Source organism: Hippocampus comes, unplaced genomic scaffold, assembly GCF_001891065.2.
Source record: "Hippocampus comes isolate QL1 unplaced genomic scaffold, H_comes_QL1_v1.1 scaffold137, whole genome shotgun sequence".
NCBI classification, from domain to species: domain Eukaryota; kingdom Metazoa; phylum Chordata; class Actinopteri; order Syngnathiformes; family Syngnathidae; genus Hippocampus; species Hippocampus comes.
Genome location: NW_017806002.1, coordinates 179,781 through 204,825, shown reverse-complemented (window position 1 = coordinate 204,825; position 25,045 = coordinate 179,781). Strand labels below are relative to the sequence as shown.

At 42.5% G+C, this 25,045-nt stretch overlaps 1 protein-coding gene across 4 annotated transcripts; it reads left to right on the top strand.

Moving 5' to 3' along the window:
* Positions 1-402: 402 nt before the first annotated feature.
* Positions 403-24,413, top strand: LOC109529211 (ras-related protein Rap-1A). 4 transcript variants are annotated; one of them, XM_019892467.1, is made up of 8 exons: positions 403-506; positions 9,823-9,911; positions 12,259-12,327; positions 12,553-12,609; positions 13,293-13,433; positions 19,224-19,367; positions 19,493-19,623; positions 23,810-24,413. In XM_019892467.1, exons 2-7 carry the CDS (start codon positions 9,855-9,857, stop codon positions 19,580-19,582), a joined length of 558 nt encoding a protein of 185 aa, XP_019748026.1. In that variant the 5' UTR covers positions 403-506; positions 9,823-9,854; the 3' UTR covers positions 19,583-19,623; positions 23,810-24,413. The 4 variants fall into 4 exon arrangements, with proteins under 4 accessions (XP_019748026.1, XP_019748029.1, XP_019748028.1 ...); XM_019892470.1 differs by lacking the exon at positions 403-506 and adding an exon at positions 550-722; XM_019892469.1 differs by lacking the exon at positions 403-506 and adding an exon at positions 5,433-5,549.
* The last annotated feature ends 632 nt before the right edge of the window (positions 24,414-25,045 follow it).

The following is a 25,045-nucleotide window of genomic DNA, read 5'->3' as shown; positions in this document are numbered from 1 at the left end:
AAATAAAAATTATGTATACTGTATATATTTCTAAAGTACATCTAAAAATAGATTAAATCAACATGTCTAAACATTTATAAATTGTATAGAATGATAACACTGTATCTAAACCAACACCGTCTTGAAATAAATTGACATTTCAATTTAAATTGGATTGATAAGTTGAAACAAATTATTTCAATGAAATACAAATAAGTATAAATGACAAATAGTGTCAACGTTTTTAGACATTTTATAATGTAATTTTGAGGTTGTCAAAACAAACTTTCGGAGAAATAATCATTGTCCATATAGTGAGATGATGATTATTATTATTATTATTATTATTATTATTATCTTTTCCGAAAGAAGACTAGCAGAAAGAAAGACCTGCATATGTGGCTCTTTTAATTAAACTAAAAAAAAGCCCAAGTGTCGTTCGGGGCTGAGTAGAAGTGACGTATGGGCTGCGCGCGCAACCGAGCTGACACTTTGCGGAGCGCCCACAGACAGCGAAGCGACAAACGGTAAGCGCAAACTTTACTTGACACCAAAAATAAGATAGCGGCCGATAAGTATTTACCACCGCTAGGCCTTTCTCCTACTCGACACTCGCGCCGCGTCCCGCTGGTGACCTGCTTTCCTCGGATCGTAACCTGTTTTGCTTGGATAAAACGACATTAAAGCTCCGCGAGTAGCTTCCGAAACACTCCCATTCTAGTCAAGGCCAGGCGGAAGGGCAGGTAACGCTAACCCCGCAAACACCGATGGCCCGTTCCACCCCAGCCCGGAGCTCGTAAACCTCCACTCGGCTCGACTCTTTGTGGAAAGCGTCAACGTGGGTTTGCGACAGGAGGCATTTAGCGGGCGAGTGTTGCGTGTTGGCATTTTGAAACGAGGAACGTGTGTGTGTGAGTGGTGCTGAGCTAACAGGCTATCATGCTAACTAGCCCCCGCTCGCGGCCCGTTAAAGCTAGCTAGTTAGCCTCATTATTGATAACGAGCTTTGTAACGGGATTTAGCGGTGTTACTCACACCGTCCGCGCAGGGGCACATTTATCTCATTGGCCCGGATTATAGATTAATGCTACCTCATCTCTGCGAGAGGGCTTTCGAAGCATTGGACAGGAGAAATTGCGTTCACGTTATTAGAGGGAAGTGTTGGTAGTTAGCTGTGGTTCGTTTCCATACCTCGTTCCGAATTGCAGGGGAATTTAAATACAAGGAGGATTAATAGATTTGATGTCCATATTGTGGGGAAATTAGCCGGTATCACACCATGAAGCGTTTTAAACACCTGTAGCAACCCACTTGTACAAAATGAAGAGCAATAAAGAAATATATAGTGTTCGAAATTAGTCTTTGAAAACGTAACTACAGCACTTGCCCACAAGCAAGTGCCTTTCAAAGCACCTAAAAATAGCAACGTGACAAAACTTCCCAAAAATGACAGTCTGTCAAGTAGCTTAGCCTGGTTGGAATTTCCACTTCACAATGTAACAAGAATTGTGAGCAACAACAATTGTGAAAATTGGCTGATGTTTTTGTATGATATTGCCAATGGCAAATCTGGTTGAAAAATGCTTTTGAATGATAGTCAAAAAGCCCAACTTCATTTTTTCTCAAGATATCTCATCGTCCCTTTGGTTTAGTCTGCTATTCAGAAAAGTCCTTCTGCGCTTGGATGATAAAATTCTGCAAAAAATATCCACCAATTTCCTGAGTTTCCCTCAAATGGGCCAAAATTACTGTGACGGTTTCAGCATGGTGTCACTTGCCCTGAAAACTAAAATCGAAATTAGATCGCGTAAATAGAACATCTGTGCAGTGGCAGTAGAAGGGGTCATGTACTTGATTAATATATATATATATTTTTTGTGAATTTATTTACTACCAAGGATTATTGAGTCATTTGAAGTGCTGCTTCTATTAATTGGGTCGTGGCCACTTGTCACATTGCAACTGATAAAGAAGTTGAGGTTTATGTGCCCAAATAAATTATGTAAAATTCATGGAAATTGCATTCATGACATAACTTACATTTTTCCGCAAGCCTGTGCATGCCATCGTCTGTTACTAACCTATGCTAACGCAGTAGTAAAGTCACTGTGCATCAGTGTTCCAAGATAAAAATACAATGCTCAACAAGTTGAGGTCAATGTAGGTGAAGCTTTATCATTCTCCGAAGCATTCACTGAATCCAGATTTTGTTGATACTCGGGTCCAGCGGAGCTTGTCAGAAAGACATTCCTGCTCTCGGAGTTTGAAGTTTTGCTGGATGAAAAAAAATCCTTCAAGGCCATAAATTGTGCAAACTACTTGATTGATCTCTCTCCTGTGGTTGAGAGGAAAGAAATTTCATCTGTGCTGTATGTTGCACATAGAGCACATTTGACAATAAAGTTGACTTGATTGTGTGAGCGGTTGATCATGTCAAAAGACGTGAAACTGAGGACCAACTGTAATTTGTTACTTGCCGTCTGTTACCCAGCTGAGAATCACTTGGGTGAAGCAGTTGAATTTGCTGACATTGGAGGAATTTGTTTGGAGGCATGTTGCAGGCTTTAAAGAGAGAAGTTATACTTCTCCAATAACTTACGCAATTAGAGCTTCTCCTCTATCCTGTGGGGCCTAACATGGTTACAACGATGAGATGCTGACTTGAAACAACCGCTTCCCTCCCCACATACACGCTTCAGTCTGTCTGGTACAGGAACAGAGACTGGAAGAGGCTATTTTAGGCGGTCACTGTGAACCCTTCTGTCTCTGGAAAGAGGATGTGGTTACAGGTCATGGCACCACTGACAGGATGGTTGGACGCATTCCGCTGATGTTGTTGTCCATATGCGAAGAAAAAGCTAAATGTTTTCATGCAGCGTTTGTCTGTTAATGTTCTGTCAAAATCTTCCTTCGTCGCTATCAATAATGTGCTACGTTGCCTCACCTCACGCATCTCACGATTCCCAACCGACCAACAATCCTCATTGTCGATCAGCGTGAAAAGACCTGAACCACTGTACGTACACACACACACACACACACACACACACACACACACACACACACACACACACACGAACACTACTATGGCTTTGATAATTGAGTGTGCTTACTAACGTGGAGTAACTTCTAGTGTACATTTTTTCTGATCGCGTTTTAACTGAAGGGCTGCAGCCTTAGAAATTTTTTGAATGTATTATTCTACTCGTCAATTTAAAATTTGATTTTGCATTGTTAAGCAACAAAATGGGCATTTGAGGTGCAGATATTATTATTGGCCACTCGGTCGCTATCTGTCAGTGGCTATGAGTGTGTATGACTTGAAAAAAGTGGGACCTTGGCTGGTGAGTGACGTGGGTGTCATTGGCTGTTATGCGCTCAGGCTAGTAACTGGCTAACCCTTAGCTTGACAGTGTACTGATGAGTGCCTGGGCGTCGGTTGTGGCTGTGGCATCTTATTGTTTATTTTGTTAAGTTTGTTTCAGTAACGTGATTGGAAGTGCACAGACGATTGTGTCTGCTCTTGGCCGCCTGTGGGGACATTACAATACATTCTAGCTAGCAGTGGTAGGCAATAATATGAACAGTGATGGTGGCGATCGTAGATCGTAGAAGCTGTTATGTGCTTGCGTTGTACTATATTTGTGTGTCATGATGATGGACTCCTTCCTCCTGGCTCGCCGCCATCCCACCAACTGATTTCAGTACGAAGTGGTGCGTAAAACTTGAGTCACATTAGTTGGTGTGCATAACTGATTCCTGAGAAACTTCTTGGCAGTGATTTTGCTTAGTCTTTGTTTTTTTTCTTCTTTAGTTAGTAAATTAATAATTTGATTAGTTATTTCAGCACTACTTAACCATGTCGCAAAAACAAAGCCAATGAAAAGAAAAACGTGCATATGCAGCGTTTAGACCTTTGATTTTCTGAACAAAATTGTCATGTACATGATCTTAGTTTTTAAACAATGGACTCTTCTGAACTTTGTTCCATCCATCCATTTTCAACACTGCTTATCCTGAACAGGGTGACGGGGAGTTGCTGGAGCCTTTCCCAGCTGTCTTCGGGTGAAAGGCAGAAGACACCCTGAACTGGTCATCAGTCAATCCCAGGGCACGTATAGAGACAACCGAACATTCACACCCACATTCACACCGTCACTGAGTTGGAACCGATCCCACGCGGCCTGCACACAAGTCTGCCGTGTGTACCGCTCTAGCATCAGCGACTCGACTTTATTACATCTCAATTAAATTGTTTCAACATCTTGAATCATCTTGGTTGCTTTTATCCACTGAATGAAAAACTTTTATCACCACTAAATAGATACATAAAAAATAAGCATTCTCCGCCATGTAATTTTAAGTAATGACCTTAGAAACAAATGAAAGTGTGTGTTGTAATGTTGTAACACATTCATTTTCTATAGCGCTTGCTTCTCTTGATAAGGTTGTAGGTGACTGGAGCCCATCTCAACTAACTTTGTGCGTGAGAAGTGGGCTACACCCTGGTCTGGTTGGCAGCCAATCACCGACAATTTCTGTAAACAAAAGATTTTTAGTTTGGTGTAAAAAGTCCTTGGTTTGTGACTATCTTAGGGCATAGGCAGTTTCGAGGTTGCAAGCAATATGCAATAAACAGGTTTTATAGTGATCCAATTATTCCTAGATTTTTCATACAAGTGTTTACTTTAGTAATACATTAACATGGGTGAGCGACAGACAAAGGTGACTTCAATTTGATTTTCGATGCTGCCGTAGGAAGACCTTTGTGGGGTGGGGGGGAAAGAGAGGACCTCTCTGCAGATGCTTTTGGACTTTAGGTGCTGTATCTTATTGGGAACTTGTTAAAATATCTTCTCTACGTTTGCCCAAAAACCTAATTGATCATAATGTGAATTTGTATTAAAATATGAAGAGTAGCAGAGTACAATCTAAAGTACTACTGTTAGAAATGTTTCCGTACCTTCAAACACTAATGATTCTAAATCTCCTGTATTCCAGTGGGATGCATTAAATCACTTAAATGTTGTTTTTAGGACATTAGGAACATGAAATTGAGCAATTTCCCTGTCTAATTCAAAGGCAGCATAACAATCTCAACCATGATTGCATAGGCTCTCTTTCCAGCTCTGATTGCTCGCAAATTATAGTCTTATAAGTTATTGCTGTTAAACGTCATTACGTTTGCTCTTGACGCAAGCTTGCTTTATGCACTAAGCGTCGTATTATCCTCAACGGTTTTGTGTTTGGTTATCGTAGCGGTGGACCTTATCAGTATTTGTCCAGAATGGCAATTTATCCGCCCTCAAACGTCAAATGGGTGTCACGTGTCAGTACGAAGATGGCACTCTCCTTCTGTTGCTTGGCTTAATGGATGGGCGCCTTTCTTGAGGAGGGTCAGCCGTCAATCATAGTCCCACCCTGCTGAGTCAGCAGCTGTGACAGCCTCGCTTATGTTAGATTAGCCCGCGCCAGGAAATCCTGAATGTACTTTCGCATAGCTTGTCGCAGCCACTCGCACATGCCGCTCGCAGCCCTACATGGACACACATACCTTTTGGCCCCAGAGGGTGAGTGATGTCACTGTAAAGCGTGTGCTCGCTGGCACGCCGCCTTCCCTCGCTCCTTATTTGCCGGGCCTGACTAGCTGAGCGTTTGTTTTGCAAGGAATGACAGTGTTGTTAAGAGGGAGTGGAAACAGGGCGAGGTTTGCTTGAAGACATTATGTCCTTACATGGCCTTTTATGTGTTAGCTTTGTTGAAAAGTACAATGCTATTGCATACTGTCTGCGCTGAAAACCTTTTCAGAAAAATGTCTTGGGCTGTATTTACACCGAAGGGCCAAGCGGCCAAATCCAATTTCATACCCGAAAGGATTTTGACATAATTTATCTGGATCTTGTTTTTGGAAACCGCAAAAGCCAAAGGTGTGAAGGTATATATTTTTTAATATCCAGTGTGCAGCTGTCCTTTAAATTCTTGGTAAACAGCATCATTGTTGACAGTGCTGATCATGTTAACAAAAATAGGGGATGAATTAAATATTTACTGTGAGGGTGTTCTGATCATGGTTTTATGCTGGGCATTCCGATCATCCATGAGTGAGCTGGACCTGCACCGAGTTGGATCACATGATTTAGCCGCATATATTTCAATGTTAGAAATTATGATGTTTTTAATCATCGATTAATCTAATTAAAAAATTCATTTTTTGATGAATTTATGACGCAGACAACAAAAAAATCCATCCCAATTCCCATACATCTATTCCCATTATTCAAGAGCCGAACATTATTTCAAACTGACAGTGCAGAAAATGCACATACATATCTTATGATTCAGTTCCTGTTTTGGTCTGTAACGTGCAGTGTTAAGGAAATGGGCAGGGGTTGCTGCACCGCACACAGGCTGGTCTCTAGTTGGGCGCAGGCTGCAATGTATGAGCTGCGGATGATCGTTTTGTTGTTTTTGTTTTTTTGGCTCATCGTTCGGAGCACCACGATGACTGTTTTTCTTAATTTTGTGAATAATTTGGATTATGGCTGCCCCCAGCCCTGTTTTGGGGTAGGGCTTTGCATCCGCCCCCACAACGTTTTTGGACGTTACTTATTACACACAAATCCTAAGTTCGCCACTTGAGCGTAAAATATTGAAATTATGTCACTTGATCCATGCAGTGTAAATCTAGCCTAAATCCTTATTGGATTCTACTTGTTTATATGAGTGGAAATCAATAGCACCGTTCACATTTACTGCCAAAGTCAGCCATGCCTATTTTTCTGCCGCTTGACTAAATTGCTTTGACAAGGAATGGGGTGTGTAGAGTCGGCATGGGCCAGTTAGTCGTTTCCAGGTACACCGCGATTTTCAAGAGTCAAGTGGCACCCATCACGCTTTGATAAATTAAAGATGATGGTAACATTTCACGGTCTTCAAATATAACGTCGAGAGTTACCATGTCTAAATATGCCTTCAGTTTGCTACGAAGGTAGAAAATACGGCTAAATAGCATGGCTAACATTAGCGTATGTTAATTCATAAAGCAGAGAATTAACTACTCATTTTCGGTGAAACACATATAGTGTGGTACTTCATTTTGTTTTGGAAAAAACATTTATTTCCCCACTTTCCCAAATAATACATTTTTGAGCTGTTAATTGCAATACCGTGAAAGTGCAATATATTTGCTCATGGTTATCATGCTGGCAGAATCTGATACCGGCCCATGCTTGGTGCGGAGACAGTTGAGGTCGTCGTTAAAAGGGCTCCTTGCTTTACGATCTAACCCCAATTTTTATGCAAATCTGAAGCATACGCATAGTCCAACACAATAATTTAATGAAACAAATGAAAAACAGGAATTATGGCAATATCTGAGCTTGACGACTTATGTTTCATGAGTACGTGAACTTAAAGTAGCTCTTTGGATGCCATTCACAATCTTCTGATATCAGTACCGTTGTAAATCAAGGACCCCCTATAGGTCAGGGTGCCCGAAAAGGCGAGGCCGGGGTGTAAAGTGTAACTGACACGCATGCCCCTAACCCTTTTGTTTTGCCAATTCATAACATATCGTCGCTCATCTAACATGATTTTGCAATGTTGTGTCGCTCTGTCAAGGGGCACACACTTGTGGCGACATCGCTCTTTCACTGGTTCTGTTTGAAAGGCAAAACAAGAATCAGTGCATATGTGTCGTCATGGATGGGATGCAGCAATTTTGCAGGCGCTCGGTGTAAAAGAGGCGAGTTGTAAGCCGTAAATGGTGTGATGGAAGGGTCCGCATTGATTTGCCCCAACCTTTTGGGCAGAACTTACCAAAGTGCACGTTCACACAGCCCTTGTGACTTCCTGCATCCACATTAGATGCGTGTTGGTGTCAGCGCAAGGCACAATTGATTTCAACACAAAGGGCCTCGAGCAGTGAGTCTCATTGCATTGGTACCTTAAATACATGGCAGCAAGCCGGATTTTTAAAAAATGGCTTTGAAGGCCAATGCCAAAATTAGCACTAATGTCTCCAAAGGCGAAATCTCTATATTGTAGCGCTTGTACCTAATGTTGTGGCTCTTGCTCAAAAGCCATTTGTGTTGCCGGCTAGTATTTGTGTCTTGGTGCAGCTTTGCCACCTTGACAACGGTAAACAGTTGAAGAAGCGTTTGTCACACTTGGCATGCCACGCTAAGTGCGCTGCACTTGGAATGCTACACACTTGCGTCACTGTGTTTAGTAGGCAACACAGATGTGTCTGTGTGTGCCCATCGCACAAGGACCACTTTTACTGGCTGCAGCGGATTAACGATTATTAATTATTCACACCGGAGGAGCCTTCATCCGACCACGTGGCCCCACCGCTTGCCATCGGAGTCGGCCGTCTCCAGTGTTTTTGTGCACCGCTTTTGAGTGGCTGAAGTGCGCCGCGTAGCTTTTGATGATTTACAAAGCGGTTGATTATCAAACGGCCGCACTGTTTTCATTGCGGCTCAAAATACATTATCCGCTTTTTAAATTTTCACTACAGACTCCTTCATTTATCTCTATTGGGTTAGGATCGAATAGAATAGAACTTGGGTGTCACTGTCAACAGGCACAATGAAAATCATGGAATGTGCGCGCAAGATAACAGATCCCCGGCTGTCAAATGCTCAAAAGAAACTCTGACTTCACCCAATTCCTTGTCAACCTCACTGTGGCGGTCTCTTTGCAGTGACCCACTTGGCTAACCCATCTGATTAAACCCCATAATGCGCGCCAGGGATTGGAAGACCTCAAAGCCATATTCCAGAGATTGCACAATTTCTTCCTCGTTATGACCTGCACTTTCCCTACTGGCAGCTGCTTTCTGTCATTTGCTAGAAAAAGACAACACATTGATGTTTCGCAGTACCTAAAAAGAGGTAATTGAGCACCAAAAACAAATCTCTCGCCACGTGGCCCCACCGCTTGCCATCGGAGTCGGCCGTCTCCAGTGTTTTTGTGCACCGCTTTTGAGTGGCTGAAGTGCGCCGCGTAGCTTTTGATGATTTACAAAGCGGTTGATTATCAAACGGCCGCACTGTTTTCATTGCGGCTCAAAATACATTATCCGCTTTTTAAATTTTCACTACAGACTCCTTCATTTATCTCTATTGGGTTAGGATCGAATAGAATAGAACTTGGGTGTCACTGTCAACAGGCACAATGAAAATCATGGAATGTGCGCGCAAGATAACAGATCCCCGGCTGTCAAATGCTCAAAAGAAACTCTGACTTCACCCAATTCCTTGTCAACCTCACTGTGGCGGTCTCTTTGCAGTGACCCACTTGGCTAACCCATCTGATTAAACCCCATAATGCGCGCCAGGGATTGGAAGACCTCAAAGCCATATTCCAGAGATTGCACAATTTCTTCCTCGTTATGACCTGCACTTTCCCTACTGGCAGCTGCTTTCTGTCATTTGCTAGAAAAAAGACAACACATTGATGTTTCGCAGTACCTAAAAAGAGGTAATTGAGCACCAAAAACAAATCTCTCGGGTGCACCGCGATCCATGAAAGCAAGACGATTGTGTCGTTCTGAGGGATAGAAGCGGGATCCATAAATCACCGGCACAGCGCACTCTTGCACTGCACAGCTGGCTTGTGTTAAACAGAGGTCAGATAGTCTTCACCTCCTCCTCCCTCAAGGAGCTCCACTTTTGGGTGTTTCCCCCATTGTTGTGTTGTGCCTCTTGGCCGTAGCCTCCAGGAATGACTAGAATCCTTCCTCTCTGGAATGGAAAAATTGGGAAATTCCTACTTGCGCTTGAATTGTTTCTTTTATTGAAATATTCATTTCTTTTGTCTCTTTGCGCTTCTCTCCAGACTGTTTGGCTGTCTGCTGAAGTGATCCCGCCATGCGTGAATACAAGCTAGTGGTGTTAGGCTCTGGAGGTGTGGGCAAGTCCGCTCTGGTAAGTGTGCCTTCTTCAATTTCTCTACTCCTCCCAGCTCCCCATTCAGAGGTGACACCTCTGCAGTCGGGCTGTGCAATCAACCACAATTCAGTTATGATTCGTACGCTCGAACGATTACAATAGTTGTAGTCATCTTTTTTTTTTTTTTTTAATTGCATAAATCTTATTTTGTTTCAATGTCTAATACTATATAGCGAGCATACTTAAGTTAATAATTTTCATTTGAGAGGTCTATTGAAATTGTTTAAACTTTACAACAGTTCTGTGGCAATTTACAAGTGTATAACCAGTAAACTCCAATTCATTGTTGGTTTATACAAGGAAACAATACTTGAATTTATACACAGACACCTTTTTAAATTTAAAAAAAAAATCATAATGAATTTGGTTTGGTCCAAAAGGAGCTTGCATAATTCTAGTGTTTCAGAGAATTTGATTTGTCTTAATGTTTTTTTAGTACACATTTTCTTTTTTTTGTTCCAAATAAACAAATGATCGATTGACTCATTCTGATTTCAATTAATACCAAAATAATTGTGATTCATATTATTTTCATAATCCAGCAGCCCTATTCTGCAGTACATTTTCACTTTTAAAGAAGTAGTAAAGGAGACTTTGATTCTCTTTCATCTAGAACTGCTTCAAACAACAAGGCATATGCAGCAATAGTTGTTAACGATTGTTTTCGGTTATATTATTTTTATTTCATGTGAACTGTTCTGTAAAGCGCTTTGTTGCACCCGCAGCTGTTGTGAAAGCGCGATATAAATAAAGATGTATTGTCAAGTGAATTCAGACATTTGTTTCGAAATACATTATACATTGAAGAATTGGCGTGGGGCATGTGGGTAAAATGGTGCCCAGTGACGCACTTTGGCATCGAGTATGAGTCTCCCCACCTTTGCTGTATAAGACCTTGAGCACCTTCATTCACATTGGTGGTTCTTTGGGCTAGCGACTCCTGTCCCTGTGACAACTCTTTTGAGCTATAGTCCAGCCACCGGAGACTTTCAGACGCTATATTTTCACCGCTCAAACACGTTGGGGTGTGTCGGCGTAAGAAAGGTGTTAGTCGAAGCCGCATCTAATTTCCAGCATGGTGTGGTTTTACGCGTTCAGCACACAGGCCTACAGCTTGAGAGAGTGGAGACATCTGCTTTATTTTTCACAACTTCAAATGCCTCATTTAATATACTTGGAGATTTTTTTTGGCTCGTTTCTGGTGTGAAATTTGGAACACGGTTAATTTCACTTTACATTGACTTTGAAGACTTTATTAGACACACTACAATAGCATTACATTGTATAACGACTCTTGAATCATACGCGCAACCTCTCTTCAAAAAAATGAATTATCACGTTTTTAACTCATTCACTCCCAAAGACGTTTTTAAACGTCTTTTCAGACTTGGTCCAGAATTGGCTGGTACTGAATGAGTTAAGCATCTAATTTTTTATTTATTTATTTTTTTAATGCAGCAATGGCGCTGTTTTTCCCTGTTGAAAGTGGGCACAGCCATTTTCAGTTAGTGTTCATGTCAGAGAAATAAGGCTAAAAAGTCATCCTCCTGAAGACTGTCTGAGAAACAAGCACATGCAGTGTCATCTGGAAATATTTTGCTAACAGCCAGTGCAAAGCGACAGACATGGCAAAGCCCATCTGCAAGGCATTTTATCAAGATACTGACGCTCGAGGCAAGAACACATCCGACAAGACCAAACACCTCGCCGACCGGCATCCCCAATGACATCACAGAGGAGCGACAGCTTAGCAGTTTTAGGTTTAGTAGCTTGAGGTTTTTAGCATGATTCGTTTTAGTTCTTTTATTTATTAAAGTCAAAATTGTGTTATTGTGACACCACTTCAGTGGTTTTCTCATTGGACATTTTATCGCAAGAGTGGCATGGGCATCATTGTTCTTGTTGTTGGATTTTTTTTGTTTTTTATTACATTGCACACATTCCATTGTGCAGATCCCATAATGGAAACCGGATAGATTGCAAAGCGTTTCACTAGTCGTCACAAGGCGATTGGGAGGCCTCGGTGTTGCACTGAGCTAACTTCAACCAGGTGTTTTTTTTTTTTTTAAATTCCTCCAGACAAGTGAACTTGTTGGATTAACTTTGACCTTCTAACATTCCAATGTTCCTTTTGTTTGTTTGTTTGTTTTGTCCCACCTTTACGACATTCCCATCTACATATGCTCCGTCCTACCTCTGTCATTATTTCCAAAGGGAAAATATAAATGCGGGGAATCCCATTTTTGGCAGATGATGCAAAAGGGGATTGCTGTGGTCTTTGAATTCAGCGCGACTGATCCCCACTTTGTCTTCTCTTTTACAGACAGTACAATTTGTGCAGGGAATCTTTGTGGAAAAATATGACCCGACAATAGAAGACTCGTACAGAAAGGTGAGTGTCCCGAAGGGCGGGAGCGGCGGCAGCTGAGGTTGGGCAGCTGTTCTGTTGCTTCTCATCATTTTGCTCTTCAGTGCTGTCACGCCATTTTGCCTGTTTTTTTTTTTCTTCCCATTCCTGCAACGTTTGACCTGTTATTAAACGCTGATTGCAATGTGACAGTAATTGCTGCCAATTGTTATGCATGTTTTATAAACCATCTGCTGTTTTTCCTTGCAGCAAGTGGAGGTAGACGGGCAGCAATGTATGCTTGAAATTCTCGACACAGCCGGCACAGTAAGTCGGAGTCAGAATGTAACAATTTTTAGTTTCGTGTTGAAAAGATGTGTGAGATTGTAAGCTAGAGCATTGAAGGAGATTTAAAAAAAAAAAAATCATGACTTGACACAGTTATTGATTCTAGCCAGCAGTGCGCTTTCAATATCATTAATTTTAGCAGCTTTGCTACGAGTCTGTTAAGAAAACATTTTTTTGGATGATGCTCTGAGGGATCCCATCTGCAGTTGTAAAAAATACCATAAATGCCATGCAATTCTAGCTGGATCCCAGATGAGAAATAATCACGGCTTTGGCCTCCCTCCTTTTAATTCCCGCCATCCTCATCTGTTGGCGTGCCAACTGGTTAGCATTGATCTCCAAAGCGCCACTTTGCTTAAGTGACGTCTCGCAGCCTGACAATTCCGAGATGTCCAGCTCTTCTTAATCTGAGGCGCTGGACTGTTAGAACAATTTGCCTGCAATCCTGCATTTTTACACTTTGATGTGGTTAGAGCAGCACATAGTATGAGTTCAGGCTGTCTTTGTAGTTTTGTAGTGTCGGTCATGGAAGCGCTACGCTGCGCAGCGCGTTTCCATTCCTCCCCCTCTCAGGTTGAATCTAATCTTAAAGCCAAGCGACACCCGATGACGACTTGTTATATCGCAAGACTCATCATGCTTGTTGTTCCTCATGGTTTTAGGAGCAGTTCACGGCAATGAGGGACTTGTACATGAAGAACGGCCAAGGCTTTGCCCTGGTTTACTCCATCACAGCGCAGTCCACCTTTAACGACCTCCAGGACCTGAGGGAACAGATTCTACGAGTAAAGGACACAGAAGATGTAAGTGTGTGCGTGCATGTGTCCCACCTTTGTTTTGATTCGTGCTTGAAAAGCTCCAGGAACTCAGAGCTGGTAGATTATAGTCTCCTGTGCTTCTATGTTCTCAGCCGCCTACATTGTTCCGTTACTATGGAGACCATTCAACGCTGAAAACCGGGCATCTTATGCAAGGCAATTACAAATTCGTATTAGCACAAAACAATGGAGGCCGTGGTGTCCCGGTCCTACTTGTGTATAGAAAACAATGTGAGGCAACACAGTGCCATTTGTACCCCGTGCATATCATTGTGCGGTATATGTCTCTGGGTTGGGGCTGCTTCCATTTGTAGGACATTCCTCCCTTGTAGCTGATTGGTTTGATCCCAGTAAAAACAATGAGCGTCTTTGATTGGTTTGATCCCGGTTAAAAACAATGAATGTCTTTCCCTCAGCTCTCATAATTAGTTGTCAGCGTCAGAATTTCTGAGGGATCCCATCTGCAGTTGTAAAAAATACCATAAATGCCATGCAATTCTAGCTGGATCCCAGATGAGAAATAATCACGGCTTTGGCCTCCCTCCTTTTAATTCCCGCCATCCTCATCTGTTGGCGTGCCAACTGGTTAGCATTGATCTCCAAAGCGCCACTTTGCTTAAGTGACGTCTCGCAGCCTGACAATTCCGAGATGTCCAGCTCTTCTTAATCTGAGGCGCTGGACTGTTAGAACAATTTGCCTGCAATCCTGCATTTTTACACTTTGATGTGGTTAGAGCAGCACATAGTATGAGTTCAGGCTGTCTTTGTAGTTTTGTAGTGTCGGTCATGGAAGCGCTACGCTGCGCAGCGCGTTTCCATTCCTCCCCCTCTCAGGTTGAATCTAATCTTAAAGCCAAGCGACACCCGATGACGACTTGTTATATCGCAAGACTCATCATGCTTGTTGTTCCTCATGGTTTTAGGAGCAGTTCACGGCAATGAGGGACTTGTACATGAAGAACGGCCAAGGCTTTGCCCTGGTTTACTCCATCACAGCGCAGTCCACCTTTAACGACCTCCAGGACCTGAGGGAACAGATTCTACGAGTAAAGGACACAGAAGATGTAAGTGTGTGCGTGCATGTGTCCCACCTTTGTTTTGATTCGTGCTTGAAAAGCTCCAGGAACTCAGAGCTGGTAGATTATAGTCTCCTGTGCTTCTATGTTCTCAGCCGCCTACATTGTTCCGTTACTATGGAGACCATTCAACGCTGAAAACCGGGCATCTTATGCAAGGCAATTACAAATTCGTATTAGCACAAAACAATGGAGGCCGTGGTGTCCCGGTCCTACTTGTGTATAGAAAACAATGTGAGGCAACACAGTGCCATTTGTACCCCGTGCATATCATTGTGCGGTATATGTCTCTGGGTTGGGGCTGCTTCCATTTGTAGGACATTCCTCCCTTGTAGCTGATTGGTTTGATCCCAGTAAAAACAATGAGCGTCTTTGATAGGTTTGATCCCGGTTAAAAACAATGAATGTCTTTCCCTCAGCTCTCATAATTAGTTGTCAGCGTCAGAATTAGATTAGCATCTCATTAGGACTTGCGTCTTTCACAGAGACTGATAAATTGCTCCATCTGAGCCTGAACAGGCGACCGGCCATTTGTCCACCTGTGCCTTTTTATCCAGAAGGCTGTATAGGTGGGCTAAAGCCTCTCTGCTCTCGTGAATAATAAGCATAAGAATAAAATTAGCTTCTGCAAAAAGTCTTGCCTCCTTCACACAGTGATTCAACAGAATTGCCACAGCGGAAACGTTAAAGATCACGTTTTGCTCCGCCTCTGCCTTTCACACAGGAACCCAGTGATGGCAGCCTATTGCTGTCTTGCCCTCAGCTCTCATGACCGTTGCACAGAAAAAAAAGTGAATCAGCATTTTCTTGGCTGCAAAAAGTCTTTGCCTCCTTCGCACAGAGCCCACCTAAGGCAGGACAATCGCTGCAGCTGTGTGCGCTTTTACGACACGGCCTCCCGTTGTCAGATAATTAGACATCAGCCCCAGCATCTGGTGTTGCGTATAAAATACATGTCAGACAGTGTCAGTTGCTTTGAGCATGACAGTGCGGGTGAAGTGAGCGTCAAACTTAACAGTACTGTACCTCCAAAGGTGGAAAAATTGTTGGGTCGAGTTTATTCTTGGTGAAAGGCGGAAAAGTGCCGTTGTTGGTTTTCCACACGTCTCCCTCCACTTTTTGGTACATTTTGTTGTGAGGACCTTTTAGAGTAAGGCTCCATTGCCTTGCTGGTGTTCTGCTGCTGCAGAGATCGCGTCAGCGCCATCAGGGCTGTCCTTTTTTGGAGCTCCTTGCCGGGGAAGGAATGCTACCCCACTTTTTCTTTTCCGTTCTACAACCCCTCGTAACCATATTTTGTGGTATCAACGTTCCTTTCTGTCTATTCCTGCCCACCTAATCCAACTTCTATTCAGTGCCTGTTTCTGTGTTTTCCCCATTAGCCCCCCTCCTCCATGGCCAGGGGGCCTTGTGGCCCCACTGTGGTCTGGCACTCCATGTGAATGATTGGAGTATGCAAGAGAACCAGAGTTCGTTAAAGTTTCACTCTGCTGTGAGGTTGCGCTGCGTTTTATTAGGGCCACTGTGGCTAGGGAGCTATGGTGAGCCTCAGGCTAGCTTGGATTATATGATTTACGGTGGGGAAATTGACTGCCTTTTACTGAACACCTGGAAAAACGCATTTCAAAAACCTAGATTTCTGACTGAAATTCCTGCTTTGTTGAGGAATTCTGCATTTTATAACGAGTTTATTGTTGTTTACTTATTGTGATGCCCTTGCATGTGGGAAACGAGGCAAATTCACTGTTGTGCTTCAGCCATTTTTTTGAATGCCGGGTGATCAGTATAAAGTATTGACACAATGAAAACATTCACGCGATATACAATATACAATAATCTAATTGCGATTATTATTATTTTCCCTCTATAGTGGTTGCCATTTAATGACATTTTTTTCCTTTGCCCTTTTATTTGTCAACAAACACAAGCACTAAATTAGTTTCTATTACAATGAACCATCAGATTTACTGTTATTGCATGTTTTGGTCTTGTGTTAGGTTAATGTAGTATTATTATTATTATTATTATTATTAATGCAAAAAATATTGACAAGTGAGCCATGAATAAATGTTACCGACTTCAATTTGAGTTGTTCACTTACTAAGCACTTTGACTTGCACTGATTTAAACGTTCACTAAAACAACAGAAGAAAATTCTGTCAAACAAGTGCGATGTAAAAAGAAGTCAGTAAGTCCTAAATAAGATTACAACGCTAATGCCAAGTAACGTGTGGCTTTATCACTTCAACTTTTTCACGTCTCCTGAAACAATATGTAAATGTAAATAAATAAAATATACATATAATGTCTAATGACCGACATAAAAGAAGCAGTCCCACAACCCGTCCTCCCCCACCCCCCAAATTGTAGCCTTGGCAATTGGACAGTTGCAGTCTACCTACCACATGGCAATGTTGATGTGAATTTGGTTAATTCTTGTGCCTTAGTTTAAAGCATGTGGGAGGGGTCGAGCAAAAACTGCGTGTGGGTCTGGAACTTCTCACCTTTGATAAAGAGGGGCTTTCACAGATTTTGCGCTGTGCTCTGTGACTTTGGTGACCCCTTTGTCAGCTCATGTGTCAGTCCACTGATGGTTGAAGCCTCTTCGGCACGATGTCTTTGAGCACTAACGATAACGCGCAGCAAACGAAAATGCCTCCAATGTTTTAATTTTCATCCAAGCACAAATTTGTGGACTATTGTTGGCTTTGCCAAGCGAGGAGCAGACTTTCCCCGGTCGCTGCTACAGCTGTTTTTGTTCGCCATGCGCCATTTAGGGCCGAGCTGGCAAAATGCGCAGACACCCTGAGTATCGCTAAGCTCAATTACAAGTCTTCAATGGGCCTAATTGCAAAGAGCAATTGCATTGAAGCGTGTTGTTTGTAGCGTATTGTTCCCCCCCACCCAGAACCTCAGCAGCTTCCTACAGTGCGCAATTACCAGACTTTTAATGAGTTGACTTTGAACACAACGGGGCCTAGTTTCATCTAAAAAAGAAACACGTTTGTAATGAGCAACTAATAATGTGAGCGAGCAATCTGCGGTGCTTTCACTTCCCGAGCTTCCTTCCAGTTCTTACACAAGACATGTCTTGTGACTTTTCGGGACGATCTCCATCTCTGCCGGTGCGTCTAAGACGGTAGTAAGGCCCCGACCCTGTTCCCGTGACTCACTGCTCATGTTTGTTTGAAAGTGCTGGCTCTGTTCATTTTAACTGCAATCCAATCTCCAAAGAATGCCACGGCGGGCAGGATCGGACCCGTCTGCAGCATGTTAGCGGTGTCTGAGCAAGTCCTGGTTGGCCCGTGTGGACTCTGGCAGTAGGCAAATGCTTCCTTGTGCTGAAACTGAAAATGTCTCTGTCCTTCCAGCCCGCTCACTTCATCCACTTTATCGCAGCTTTGCTCAGCGTTTGTGTTAAGCGGCACATTCCTTGACTCTCCCAGGACCCCTTGGTCGAAATGTTGTTGGGCAGTCCAGTACCCAAGCAACTTGTTTGGATATCAAACATCATGCCGCGACCCTCCGCAGGGTTAATATAAATATCCCAGCTTCCTGTCGTCCGCCTCGGGCCCACGGGGAACGGGCACTTTAGATTTTCTTTCAGAATGAAACGTCCAGAGAGTAGGGCTGCAAGCTAGCAGCAGTTGGGGTGCTTCCACATGTTCTGCCGATATCCAGTTTTTCCACATCTCCCAGGCAGGGAGAGAAAAAGCAGGGATCCGCATACAATGATTTAGATGTTGCAGGCCCTGAGCAAGTAAATTTCTCCTGCCGATGTCATATTTGGAAAGTTAAAACATTTACACACATTTTAGGAAGATGTGGTCACTTGTGGCTTTATCGTACATGCTTTACAATGAAAGATATAAACACACCACATCCCAGCGCTGTCATGTAAGGTGCCGGGCGGCCCGTATCACGGAATCCAGCTGAAATGTTTGGAAATGTTCAGGAAGGAAAGCGATGCTATCCCGGCTGGGCGGGGCCCCTGCGGCTTCCTCCGAGCCCAGCGAGCAGTACCAGATAGCCGCTCAGGAAACAGCAGGCAGGATGAGGCGCATCCCGACACTACGACAGCATTGCAGCGAGGCTCACGTTGTTCGTACTTCCGTTTTGGGTCCCCCCTCCCCTCGTTTCTTCTCTGTTCTTGGAAAATAACAGCGGTACAAAAGCAGTAGTGGTGGGCATTTCCTTCATCTGTTGCATGTCTTCTGAGTGAGTGCTCTGGCTTGTAGAAAAACAAAACAAGTAGCGGTCATTTCATGTAGATTATATCATCCGTTATGTAACCGAAATGATTCTTTTGCTGTCCCAGAGGGGGTGATTGATCCATTTGGATTGTCCTTGTGGCTGTCCCCTTGAAGCTTTGCCAATATACTGTAAGGCGTATCACGCTAAATATTTAGATTGATTGTGACACGGCGCACGTCCACATAGATTTTTAAGAATCCAAAACTGGTTAGCCTAAGAACCATTATTGTCAGTCATTTTGAAATTAAACATCAATAACATTATCAGTGAGTCTCAGTTCTCGTAATCAGTAAAAGTAGTATGAAGACAACAGGACTCGTTTGTTTTCTTAATTTTTGGTTAAAAAAAAATACTTGAGTAATTGTTAGAAGGCTCCATTTGAACTGTAACTGTTATGTTTTTGTCTGTTTGTTTGTTTTAATTATTTGTGCGTTGTTTCCTCCAGGTGCCGATGATCCTGGTGGGCAACAAGTGCGACTTGGAGGATGAGCGTGTGGTGGGCAAGGAGCAGGGCCAGAACCTGGCCAGACAGTGGAACCACTGTGCCTTTTTAGAGTCCTCTGCTAAGTCAAAGATCAACGTCCTTGATGTGAGTGAGCCTCAGGCTTTACATTTTCCCATCCCATGGATATTGATAGCCGCTGGATCTGGCCGTTCATGACTATTTGAGGAAATGCGACATTGGTTTTGACTTGTTCGTTTGTTCTCTCTCAGATCTTCTATGACTTGGTCAGACAGATAAATAGGAAAACGCCAGTGGAAAAGAAAAAGGCAAAAAAGAAATCCAACTGTGTGCTGCTTTAAAGACCTTCCCATCCTAAGCCCCTGCAGCAGCTCTGAGCCAGGTATGTTAGGAAATATGCTTTTGAAAAAAAAATTTACTTTTTAAAACTGCTCCTTAGGATCTTAATACTTAACGTCAAACTACCCGAAGGATAAAGAATTACAGGTCACTTAATGTCCTCTTGTCAAGCAAGTTCAATTTAAATAGTTTTGGGGGAAATTCTGTTTCATGCAAATGCTGCGTGTGGCTTTTGTTACCATGATGACAGGAGCAGGGGCGGAGCTTAGGGTGTTGCATGAACTGAGCGTCTATTTGGTGTGTTGCCAGCTGAGTGACTTTGACGCTATATTTCAAGACTTTTAAGATGACTCTGAGGACTATTTATTAGAGCTGTCCCATGTTCAATCATCTGTTTGGAAATGGGGCCCGCATCAGCTGATTGGTATTGGCTGAAAACGATTGCATTTTTTAATTTTTTTTTTTTTTAATTTTTAAAGGCAAGAATATATATTTTGTTTACTTGATTTGAACCACTGCGGACTGAGAGCTTTTTAAAAAGTTACGTTGGAATTCAGTCGGATGCGTTTTATTTATTTATTTTTTATTTATTTTTCCCCCCCTTCCCTGTAATGCATTCCTGAGTATCAGATCGAGACTCGGTATTGGCAGATACTTATAAACAAAAGACTCAGACTTAGGCTTGGGTGTAAAAAATGTGACCAGGATATCTCTATTCAAAAAAAAAATTGTGATGAGCAGCAAAATTGGAGATCGCTGAAGACTCGGCCTCCCTCCAAAGCAAATGCAGAAACTTGGTGTTGTAGGGCGTAATGTAAATTAGCCTACTTGTGATTCCATCAAAAGTAGAACTGTGAGCTCACAGGCACATTCTCAGAATGCATCTCACAAAAGATTGACTTTTTTTTCCCCCGCCCTCGATAGGGGGAAAGTGGTCCAGAGTCTCAACGATTTGGATACATGAGAGAAAAAAGTCAATTTTTCACATGTGCCGTCTAAATATCACAAGCGTCATGAAGGTTGAAAGTGCTGTCTAATAGCCTTGATCTTGCGGCTTTCAAGGGTTGTCTTATCATTTGTCACAAGCAACGTGTTTGCACTATTACATAGTGTCAGCATCAGTTTTGTTTCCTCCTCGCGGAAAAAGTCTCTGGGAGAGAAAGGGCTCCACCTCCAGGCAGCAAAGGGTATTACAAAAGGTCGAGACCTGCAGAAGGGGCCCAAGTCCTCAAACCGCTGTACTGTACTTTGAATAGATGTACAAATACATGTATTTAAAAAATACTCCGGTAAAAGTAGGACTAATTCAATGCCTATACTTGAGTGAAAGTAAACAAAGCGTAGACTCTGAAAGCTATTTGAGCACAATCTGTATACAATACTGGTTTTGATAAGTTTTTACAAAAACAGAAAAACTTGACAATGTATCCCTCTTTGATTAAAAATTTTGAAGTTATCAAAACTGTGTGTTCCCATAGCTTTGATATGAAACTGACAACCCCCCCCGCCCCAAAAAGCGAAATTATGGAACAATAACCAAAAGAAAAAATACACCTTGTATGCCTTTTTTCAGATTAGAGTGAATTTTCATTGTGAGAAGTGAGTTTTTTTTTTTTTAAACAATTCTTAGATATGGCCACGGAGGAGGAATATATTGCTTTTCCGAATTTGCTCCCTGATGTTTTTCAGCCTCAGAATTCATTAAGACCTCAGTCAAGCGCTTAACCACAATTGACTTGATCTCTATTTACATATTTACGTCTTTTTTTATGTCGGTTTATCATCCAACGGCACTTGAAAAAAGTAACAAGCTCATTTTGACTAAGTGAAGGTCCGCACATCTGTTTTCAAATGTAGGGAGTAAGACTTAAAAGAAAACTAAGCAATCAAATGAAGTACAGATACCTGAACACTCTATTTTAGTACAATAACAAAATATTTAGTGGATTACTGGTTCACATTTGTGAAGATGACAAAAGAAATGCCAAAAATGTTAAGCTTCACTGTCTAAAGGAAATCTGTCCCTTCAAATGATAATATTTGATATCTCGTAGTTGTGAATGGGTCTGGACAGGCTTGTGTTCCCTGATTCGGCCTTGAAAAGTGTTGACGTTTCATTTCATATGCCCCCCCCCCCACCACCACCTGCAAGACTGAATGAGTCACGGCTCAACAAGGCTGTGGATTCACTTGTGGATCACAGCCCAGTTCTGTGAGGAAATCCACACGCTTTATCAGGTTCTCTTGCGTTTAGTCACTTTGTCGCAAATCAAATCAGTGAGAAATCACGGTCCAGCATTGAAACAAATCCCATTTTTGTCTGCATAGAGAGCAATTTTTCCTCTCCAAACTTTTGCCATAAACTGTGGATTAGCGTGACAGACAAGCGCCATTGTGCCCGGTTCAGACATCACGGCGGCCATAACCACCCACTCTGTTCGCTGTCCCTATCGCAGTGTGTGCGTGCGCGGTGTGAGAAAGTGGGTGATAGAGAGAGCCCGCTGACCCAAACACAAACGGGATTACATCCCAACTGTGTCATCGCTTACTCGCGATTTGCATCTTGGCACCCTCACTGCAGAGTTCTTATTTATACATACAGGGGAAGGCTTAGACCAAGTGTGCGTATTCAAATAAGTGGTTGTAATGAAACATTATGAGCACATGGCAAATGAGGAAATCAGGCTGCGCATGAATCAGTTTTGAATATCTTAATCAGTTCCGGGAGGGCAAGACTCGACTTTCATCACATTGAAGTCGACAACAAAAAAAATCAAACGCACTTGTATGACAGCTATGAATGTTGAAGTGTTACTTGAAAGGTGCACTGTCCAAATAAAGGACAGTTGCGCCTGGAACAAATGAACTAACTTCACATAATTTGAGTTCAACCATACTCACGGGACCATTGCAACAATGGATCCCGTCACCATTCCACGGAGGATGTGGGTATTTCTACAAGGCAGCGTTGTATTTTGTATGTTGTCTGTTTAAGAGGGAGGAAATTTCATCTGTGCGTATGTTACACATACAGCACGTTTGACAATAAAGTTGTATTTGACTTGACTTGACTTAAGTCATTTAGTTGTCCACACCACGTTTTTTTATCGACGACGCAAAAAGTGTGAATTTGAGAAAATTGAGAAAGAAAATCTCATGTGCAATATTAATCCTTATGCGGATCAAGGGCGGCCCGGTGGTCCAGTAGTTAGCGCGTCGACCTCACAGTGCAGTGGTACCGGGTTCAATTCCAACTCCGGCTTCCCTGTGTGGAGTTGGCATGTTCTCCTCGAGCTTGCGTGGGTTTTCTCTGGGTACTCCGGTTTCCTCCCACATTCCAAAATAATGCATGGCAGGCGGATTGGACATTCTAAAATTGTCCCTAAGTGTGAGCGTGGATGGTGGTTCGTCTGTGTGTGCCCTGCGATTGGCTGGCAACCAGTTCAGGGTGTCCCCCACCTACTGCCCAAAGACGGCTGGGATAGGCTCCAGCACCCCTCGCAACCCTTGTGAGGATAAGCGGTTCATAAAATGGATGGATGGATGGATAAATGTGGATCATCTTGATGCTTTTTTTGTAATTGATGAGAACATTCACCAAGATTTAATTACAGTTTACCATTTTGACTGCTACTCACATTTTCGTGATGAAAAACTTTTCTTCTCGTCTTTTCTCCACTATACTGGGAGAACTTTTTGCTTCATTTTTCTCACAACCCGGCAACGAGTCTTGCTACACTCTTCCTGAATTGCATGCGGATGCACAGGAGGAACATGGATTAATCCATTGCATGAGAAGGAAGCTCTTGATGTATCTTTCAGTATGGGAATTAAGATTAAAAAAAAAAAAAAAACTTTATTGGATACATTTTGAGGGCGGCTATTTGACAAATGGTTTACCCGCCCTTGGTCACACAGAAAAACGAGATGTTGGGTTGGTATTTATGTGTAAATGGGCCAAATTGTGATGTCACTATTCAACAAAATTGAGATCAGCACGCTCAGACAATTTTTCTGAAAAGGCAGATAACAAAAGATGTACTATTTATGTCCAAACAATCAAAAAGTCACTTCTCTACATCCTCATTAGTTTAATGCCAACGGGTGTAATGACACTTGGCAGCCAAGGGAGGGCGCCAAGAACTGTGTTGCAATTAACACACGACCTTCTACATGGCCTTATAAAGGGAGGAAGCGATCCAGAATTTAACTGCTGTGTCACCTTGCAGAAATGCTGTAATGAAGAACTGTTGCCCCGATTGGAACGTGCCAGCATTCCAACAGTCCTGCCCACCTTTCCCCACCCGACCTCCCCCTCTCCACCCCATCAGCCACAAACGGTGAATCAGCTGAGCGCCCACACCGCTCTATCCTATACGAGATGAGGATGACGACGTACGACACGGAGAGAAAAGAAAAAAAAAGATCAAAGAGAAAGACAGTCGGCGAGAGACGACTCTGCTCTCTGCCCCTGAGGACCTTCTTCCCACGTGTGTCCGCTGAAAGGACACATTTGCTCCATTTCTGCACCAAAAACCAAAAGGCCACAAACTGATAACAACAGCGCAGGAAATCTGTTCAAAGAAAGAAACGAAATGTCCATGAGCCGCCTAAACAGGGCTCAAACGGCAGCCCCCGCCCAAGCCCCCCCCCCTTCTTTTTTGACACTTTTAACACACACACACACACACACACACACACACACAATAGTAAGTGAAACATTAGAAATGGGATTCAGTATTTTTCCATCTTTTTCAGTATATCGTATTTGAAAGACATGAATTTAGTTGTGTGATTCTAAATGTTCTTCAAAAACGAGCATGAAAAAAATTGCTTCAGCTCATAATTGTAGATGTGGAAAAGTGAGAATCATTATTTTAATTTTTTTGGACGGCCATAAACATTTTCTCCATGCCTGTCATGTCAGTGATGATAGATCAAGGTCTATAATCTGTATTTTTTACCTTTTCACACCGCTTACTGTTCATGGACTTCTACCGATCTCTCTCTCTCTTTTTCTCTCTCTGTCTCTCTCTGATGTGACTTCATTTTATACTTAGTCACTGGGAATTTCATAGCTCCCATAATATATTCTAATGCCATTTTTTTCTTTTTGCATAATAATGATGCTTCGGACAAAAATGGGTCTTTTATAGAAGAAATAAGGGGGGGATAAGGAATGATTTCTATGTCTCTTGAAGCTGAAATATATTATACTAAACCAACTCAAATAATGCTTCTTGTGTTTTTCTGTCGACAATGTTCCAGCGTTTATGGATTATTAAAGTACATTTTAGTACATTTTCATGATATTGGTCAATGTATTTTTGTGAATTAAACTTTTAACCAAAGTGCTTTGGTTACAGGTTGGTCTTTTTATATCCTGTGTAATCCTATTTTAAGCATGTACAATCGAACCCGGATTTAGAAGGGGGAGGAGGTCATCTTTGAGCCATTTGTTGTTA

Excerpts from the sequence above, each read along its gene's own strand:
- LOC109529211 (XM_019892467.1), top strand. The coding sequence starts at position 9,855 with ATGCGTGAATACAAGCTAGTGGTGTTAGGCTCTGGAGGTGTGGGCAAG. Across the intron at positions 12,610-13,292 it reads TTCTCGACACAGCCGGCACA|GAGCAGTTCACGGCAATGAG; the intron begins GTAAGTCGGAGT and ends TCATGGTTTTAG. Across the intron at positions 19,368-19,492 it reads CAAAGATCAACGTCCTTGAT|ATCTTCTATGACTTGGTCAG; the intron begins GTGAGTGAGCCT and ends GTTCTCTCTCAG.